Here is an 8,122-nt window from a genome sequence, read left to right as displayed (position 1 = left end):
GTAGGGAAACAGATTTAAGCCACTAGTTCTAGCTCTCTGACAGTGGTGGAACAGACTGAAGCCAGAAATCTTATCTCCCTGAGATTACAGTGGAGCAGATTGAAGCTAGTAATCCTATCTCCCTGAGATTACAGTGGAGCGGATTAAAATAAGGGATCTTATCTCTCTGAAGTTATAGTAGAGTAGATCACATCAAATCTTATCTCCCTGAGATTACCATGGAGCAGATTGAAGCTAGTAATCCTATCTCTCTGGGATTACAGTGGAGCGAATTAAAATAAAAGATCTTATCTCTCTGAAGTTACAGTAGAGTAGATAGCATCAGATTGAAGCCAGAAATCTTATCTCCCTGAGATTACAGCAGAGCAGATTGAAGCTAGTAATCCTATCTCCCTGAGATTACAGTGGAGCGGATTAAAATAAAGGATCTCATCTCTCTGAAGTTACAGTAGAGTAGATCGTATCAGATTGAAGCCAGAAATCTTACCTCCCTGAGATTACAGCGGAGCAGATTGAAGCCAGTAATCCTATCTCCCTGAGATTACAGTGGAGCGGATTAAAGTAAAGGATCTTTTCTTTCTGAAGTTACAGTTGAGTAGATCGCATCAGGTCTTATCTCCCTGGGATTATAGTGAAACAGACCGAAGAATTACAAGTCCTATCTCCTTGATATTACCGCGGAGTGGATCGAGGCACCAATTCCTATACCTCTGAAGATGCAGTGGGATGGAATGAAGCTACTTGAAGAAGAAGAGCACCAAGGTCTAGCATGACCGGGCAAAATTGGCCATTTTTGGAGTCTTTGCTTCGTCCCTGTTACACGACAACGAGCAAAGAGGGGCAGCTGTAATACCTTAATTTTGTCCGGCCCGAGCCCAAAATTAAAACCCAAATATAAAATATAAAAATAAATAATAATAAATGTCCAGTTTCTTTACAAATTCAAACCAAAACAAAATTATTTTAACCCAATTACAATAGTAGCTTAAACCTATTACCCAGACCCAAATCATTTCCTACCCAAGGCCAATACAAACCTAACCCACTAAGCCTAATCAGCTAACCCTGTCCCAATTAGCCCAAATACCTATAATCAGAACACTAAACCTGATTGGCCTAGTTACAGTGGCCCGATACCTAACCCAAAACCTGACTCGGCCCAACCCAACACCAAAGAAAATCAAAAATCCTAGGGCAGCAACGCAGCATCCAGCGCTGCAGCAGTTGCTCTCGCACGTGCACCACCACGCCTCTTAGCCATGCGTGCCTCCATACGGCCACCTCCGTACCGCCAAGCTGGCCGAATACCTAAAAAAAAAACAATACACGGAAGCAACAACAAATAGGAAAAGAACAGAATAGGGCAACCTTTTTTTTGATATTCTTATTCTCATTATTTTTCTGTAAATCGGGCTATAAGAAGACCGATTCGAATACTGTAATGGATTTTTTTTACGCATTCAGAATACAAAGATCGAAATACTAAAAGGTGATTTGAGGATTCTTTTTCATGGGCATTCGCAGATTGTTTTTTTTTATTTTCTCTCTCTTCATTTTTTTTATTTTTGCACACTACCGAGTGTTTGTTAAGGGGAGAAACAATAATAAAAAGGGTTAGAAGTTACCTGGTGGCGAGATTCGGGCTTTCTCCGTTGTCATCGGAGATTAGGCTTGGATTGGAGAACGCTTGAGCGCCCTTACTGCGCAGAACGGCGCAGAGGGTGTCTGTTCTCCTTAAGTTTCCAAAAATGAAATAATCTTTTAGGGTTTTGGTCTTTAAATACGGAGATGAAACGCGGCCGTTTGGAGTGAATGCGATTGCTCTGAAACGGCGTCGTTTTGAAGACCCGATCCGAGTGGTGACCTGACCCGGGAAGGATCCGCGCACTATGGGTCGTTTGGTTTATTTATTTAGCAAGTCCTTCCGTGTTTAATGAAATTATGATTTGGTTTCTGTTTTTGATTTGTAATTTATACCTCGAATTTAATTCTGTATTCATTTAGATCCGAATGTAAGCGGCGTCGTTTCTGTGATTTACTTGGATTGTTATGATGTTTCTGTTTAATTGCTAGTTTGGTCCTTCAATCTTGAAACAGATTTCGATTTAATACAAATTCAGCTTTCTTTTAAAATAATTTCCACACATTTTTAATTAATTAAATCCTACTTTCATATATTATAATCTTTAATATTATTTGTAATATTTATATAATGTTTAAATTTATTATTATGATAGTTTAAAATGTAATAAATTATTATTTTAGCCCGTATTTTATATTTTGAATTCATTATACATTAATACTAAGCTATCGTATTTTATTTAATTTTGTTTCATCTTATTGTTTTAATTTTATTTAAGCCTCGATTTAAAATTGGTTGATTATTATTTTCAAAAAAAAAATACGTTTCATATTCAATTTTGATTTCAAAAAACTCTTTAATAAATCAATTTTTTATATATATTTAACCTTTTTATTTTAATTTTGATTTTTTACAATAATATTACCTGATTACTAAATGCATAATTTATACAGAATTCTTTTAATATATATCCATATTTATAAAATGTGTTATAATTTGAAATTTATAAAATTTTGTTTTATGTTTTAAAATTTTATTCATTTTTGATTATTTCAATTGGTTTACTTGTGATTAAATTATTTTTATATTTATTTTGGCTATTTGTAAGATTGATTATTAGTTTATTTTATTATTAATATTGATGCATTATGTGTTTGGTTGCTCTATATTGTAAATTTTAGTTGGCTATTCATCATGTGCTTTATATATTGTTATTCAATTATATTGTTTGTGGGAATTGCATTTCATTAAAGCATCATAATTGTTTTATTTCACAATCCAAAAAAAGGGCTTGGTGTTCACAAGTTCTCGAGAGAATTGTGCCCTAACTTACTGAGCTTCAATTCTTCTCGATGAATTTGGATAATCAAGTGCTCATTTCATTAAAATCATACTAATCGTTAAAATAAAATTCTTAATATTTCAAATGTCAGATCCTAACTTACTGGATACGATATTTTGTTATCTTGATTTTAAATAAAGGCAATATTTGTAGTTTAAGAATTTCGAGAAATTGAACCCTAACTTACTGGATTCCAATTCCTCGATTGACTTAAATGACCGAATATCCTCCTTAAAATATATTTTAAACAAGGGACGAATCTAATCTCAAAGATGAGATCGTTGCGCTTTAACTCATTGAGTGTAGCGGTTTATTTATTTGTGATGGGCCCGTCTATTCTATCAACTCAATTGTTTAAGTTTTCATGTCATGGGATTGTATTTTAAAATCTTTTCAAAGTTTCGACACTAAGCCATTAAACAATCGATTCGGTACCAATCTTGGGCGTTACGAGGGTGCTAACCCTTCCTCCTGCGTAATCGACTCCCGAACTTGTTTTCTCAAAAATTCGCAGACCTAAAATTATTTTCAAGGTGATCCGATCACACCACAATAAAAGATCGGTGGCGACTCCCCATTTCCTTTTTTTAAAAGTCGATCCCCGTTGTTTTCAAATAAAAAAATTGTTTCAAAAGATCAGTTTAGGGTCTCTTGCCTCCCATTCTCCTTTGAGTTGATATATCACCAATGCTGAATCCCCATACAATTTTAGCACTTTGATTTTATGTTTGATAGCTACACGAATGCCCATAATACATGCTTCATATTCTTTTATATTGTTTGTACAATCAAAATCCAGTCTGCTAGCAATAGGATAATGATCTTCGCTTGGAGATACCAGAACTGCCCCAATTCTGTTACCTATAACATTTGAGGCACCGTCAAAATTTAGCTTCCACACATGATCCATTTGAAAATTTTCTTCAATGGCTGCCACATACATCAAATCCTCATTTGGAAAATCAAAATTTAAAGGCTCATAATCCTCCAGGGCTCTGCTAGCTAAAAAAGTCAGCTATTGCGCTCCCTTTCACGGCCTTCTGACTCACATAAATTATATCAAATTCAAAAAGCAAGATCTGTCATCTGGCCATCCTTCCATTCAAAGCATTTGACTCCATCATATACTTTAAGGGGTTTAACTTTGAAATTAGCCACGTCGTATAATACAACATATATTGTCGTAATCTTCGAGTTGTCCAAACCAGGGCACAACATAACTTCTCGATAGACGAGTACCTCGTTTCATAATTAGTGAATTTCTTGCTGAGATAGTATATTGCCCTTTCTTTTCTTCCTGTCTCATTATGTTGGCCTAACACGCACCCCATTGAATTGTCAAAAACTGCTAAATACAATATTAATAGCCTATCCGGACTAGGTGGTGACAGCACTGGAGTATTGGACAAGTACTGTTTTATTTTGTCAAAAGCCTTCTGACATTCCTCATCCTAGACACCCGGATTATGCTTATTCAGAAGACGGAATATGGGATCACATTTCTCAGTTAGTTGGAAAGTAAACCGAGCAATGTAATTTAATCTTCCAAGAAAACTTCGTACTTCTTTCTGAGTGTGCAGTAGAGGCAAATCTCGTATTGTCCTGACTTTGTCGAGGTCAACCTCAATTCATTTTCCACTGACTATGAAGCCCAGCAACTTCCCTGATCTAGCTCCAAAGGTGTATTTTGTTGGATTAAGCTTGAGCTGGAAATTTCTTAATTCTTTAATCCAAAGGGCATCACTTTATAATGTGGTCTTTCTCATGTCTTCCGGATGCATTTTTATTTGATTGTATCCAGAAAAGTCATCCATGAAAGAAAACAACGAATAGTCTGCCGTATTATCCACCAAAGTATCAATGTGAGGTAACGAAAAATTATCTTTTGGACTGGCCCTGTTCAAATCCCTATAATCCACACACATTCACACCTTCCCATCTTTTTTAGGGACAGGGACAACGTTGGCTACCCATTATAAATATTTGACTTCTTGTAAGAACCCAGCATCAAACTACTTTTTGACTTCTTCTTTTATCTTTAGGACAATATTGGGCTTCATTCTCCTGAGCTTCTACTGAACTAGCTTACAATCTTCTTTTATAGGAAGACAGTGTACCACAATATCAGTGCTTAACCCGGGCATATCCTGGTATGATCATGCAAAGACATCTTTGAATTTACGGAGTAATTCGGTGAGGTCTCACCTTCTCTTGGCAGTAATATCAGTTCCGATCTTTACCTCATTTCCCTCCTCTAGGCTCACAATCTCCAATGATTCCTTGTGAGGTAGGATCTGCTTATCCTCTTGTTCAATCATTCTCAATAAGTCTAGAGATACACCACAGTCTAAGTCATCTTCAAAATTATGTGATCCCTCTAAACACATGTTTTGCTCAAAAGGGGATTCTGAGTCTGAAGCAGCGTCATTCATATCATTGATATCCAAGGACCTATGATAGGTGCCAAAGAATATACAAATAATGTATGAATTTATGAACAAATATGATTATGAATGAATAAAAGAATGACGTGGAAAAAGAATAAAAGAATAATTACTCGAAAAAGAATGAAAAGACTACTGGCTCAAAAATGAATACGAAAAGTGTATTTATTAGAATCATAACATTAAACATGTGCATGTTCCATAAACAAATTCCTATTTTTTAAATAAAAAACAACAAGGATGTTCTGAACATTTACTCTGAACAAGCTCTAAAAACTACAGGAATCTCTTTCGCAGTCCAATTATTCAGCTCACTTCCAGGTTCGTAAGGGCGAATCTCTAACATGGCCTTTCTTTCAATTGTGTCTATGGCATTGATGTGAACCTCTCCCAACATTTCTTCAATACCTTCCTCTTTAAGCATTATTTGTTCAGGATAAATAAACCCCCCAGATACAAAGGTCTTGGATATGTGAGGAAAAACCATAGGCTCCCACTTAACTTCATCTCCGCTTAAGCGTGCCTTTCTCATCTCACATCTTTTTTCTATTTCCCTTCTCTTTTGTTTTATGTCTGCTCTATAGCCTAGACCAAAACGATCAAACTTATATTTCATCACTGGTGCATCAACTTCTCCCTGCAGATGTCTTCCCAATCCTCTTCCTGATATAGCTCCTCTTCCCACCATTAATTAAAGACCCATTTTTGTAGTCTTAAATATATTTGGCACTGGGATTCTATTCCCCTCAGCAATAAATGTTGCATTCACGAACTCTAAGGACCGAAAAGAACATTCCACTGCCTCCTCATCAGTCTCCACGTATGGTGCATTACTGGTTATTGACGCGATAATACCCTCTTCAGCATTTATTATCACCAACCGTCCCTCTGACACTAACTTCAACTTCTGATGCAGCGATGAAGGCATGGCCCCTGCTGAGTGTATACAAGGTCTCCCCAACAAATAGTTATAGGAAAGTTTGATATCCATTACAATGAAATCCACTTCATAAGTATTTGGGCCAATCAGCAATGGTATCTCAAATCTCCCCATAACCTTCCTTTCTGTTCCATCAAATGCCCTTACTACATTTTGACACGTTTTCATATATGAGCTATCCACAGGTAGCCTATTGAGAGTAGATAAGGGCAATACATTTAATTCGGATCCATTATCAATCAAAACTCCCAGTAGCATGTACCCTTTGCATCGAGTAGTAATGTGCAGAGCCTTAGTGGACCCCATACCTCCAGATGGTATTTCATCATCATTGAAGAAGATAAAATTATCAGTGCTTATATTGTTGACCAAACGATCCAATTTGTTGACAGAAATATCATTAGCCACGTATGTTTCGTTCAACACCCTCATCAGCGCATTTCGATGCATCTCTGAACTTATGAGTAAAGCTAATACAGAGATACGTGCTGGTTGCTTATGCAGCTGCTCTACGACACTACACTCACTGTGTTTTAAAAATTTCAATAATTCAGTGGCTTCTTCCTCATTTATTGGCTCATTAATCAATGGCCTAGATTCAACCGTCTTTTCTTTCTTTTGTTCTGCCACAAAAAAATTCCCTTCCGCCGGCTCTGCTTTGGCATTTATCCCATCGCAATGCTTCTCACTACGCGTATAAGAACCTGCCACTTGGTTTTGTTTTACAACACTAACCAAAGCTTCCTTCCCCGAAATTGACACATTGCACTCATATTTCCAAGAGACCTTTTTACTATCCTTATACGAAAAATTTATTGGCTTATGAATTACAATCTTTGGTATCACCTGTGCCCTAGCCTCGTTAACCTTAGGGCGCGAGTTGATAATTACAGGATGATTAACCTTCGAAATCCTCGTCATTGACTCTGATGCGCATATACTTTCTTTTTCCTCCACTTCTTCGAAAAACTCTATTTCTCTATTATTCATCATGCTCTGGACCAGAGTTCTGAATTCTTTACATCTCAGAATTTCGTGTCCCACCTCCTGGTGGAACTCACAATAATTTTGGGTCTCACCACCTCCTTTTGTATCCGAGACGATTAACCCTCTTCCTGCCATTTCTTTCCAAACCCACCTCAAAGGGATTTTTACTTCAGCAACGCTCTCCTTGACCCTTCTCCCCACATTTTCACTCATCATGTTTACCCCACTATCAGTGTGATTGGGTAACGGATTTCCTGTACCAAATACATCATCTACCTTGACAACACCCATACTGATGAGCTTTTCAACAAGCTTTTTAAAAGTTGTACAATGTTCTATGAAATGCCCCGTTATTCCTGCATGGTAATCGCATTGTGCATTTGCGTCATGCCATTTGGGATACGGAGGCTGTAAAGGGGTCAAGTAAAAAGGGGCAACAACGTGTACGTTGAATAAATTCTGATACAACTCCTTATACGACATTGGAATTGGTGTGAACTAAGGTCTCTCAGTACTTGGCCTCGCACCAGATTCCTGTTTTGATGAACTCTGTTGATTAGCCACTATCTTTCTGGGCTGATTCACCGTAACCGATTTGTTGTATACATTCACATTTTTCACCTCACTTTCTTTTTTCTTTGAGGCTTCCCTTCTGTTATTCTCTCCAACATCAATCTTTCCGCTCCTTATAGCACTTTCAATCATCTCACCACTTATGACTATGTCAGAAAGGCTTTTTGTGGCACTTCCTAACATATGTGTGATGAATGGGGCTTTCAGCGTATTTATAAAGAGCATTGTCATTTCTCTTTCACGGAGCGGTGGTT

General features: G+C 37.0%; 1 protein-coding gene across 1 annotated transcript; it reads right to left on the bottom strand.

Annotated features, from left to right (window-relative positions):
* Positions 1–6,059: 6,059 nt before the first annotated feature.
* On the bottom strand, positions 6,060–7,778 carry LOC107902375 (uncharacterized). Its single transcript, XM_016828568.2, has one exon. It carries the CDS (start codon positions 7,776–7,778, stop codon positions 6,060–6,062), a length of 1,719 nt encoding a protein of 572 aa, XP_016684057.2.
* Between the last annotated feature and the right edge of the window lie 344 nt (positions 7,779–8,122).

This window comes from Gossypium hirsutum, chromosome D05 (assembly GCF_007990345.1).
Source record: "Gossypium hirsutum isolate 1008001.06 chromosome D05, Gossypium_hirsutum_v2.1, whole genome shotgun sequence".
NCBI classification, from domain to species: Eukaryota; Viridiplantae; Streptophyta; class Magnoliopsida; order Malvales; family Malvaceae; genus Gossypium; species Gossypium hirsutum.
Note: the sequence above shows the minus strand (reverse complement) of the source record. Positions and strands in the feature narration are given on the sequence as shown.

Bases quoted from the DNA above. Each gene is read 5' to 3' on its own strand.
- LOC107902375 (XM_016828568.2), bottom strand. From the start codon at position 7,778: ATGTCGTATAAGGAGTTGTATCAGAATTTATTCAACGTACACGTTGTT.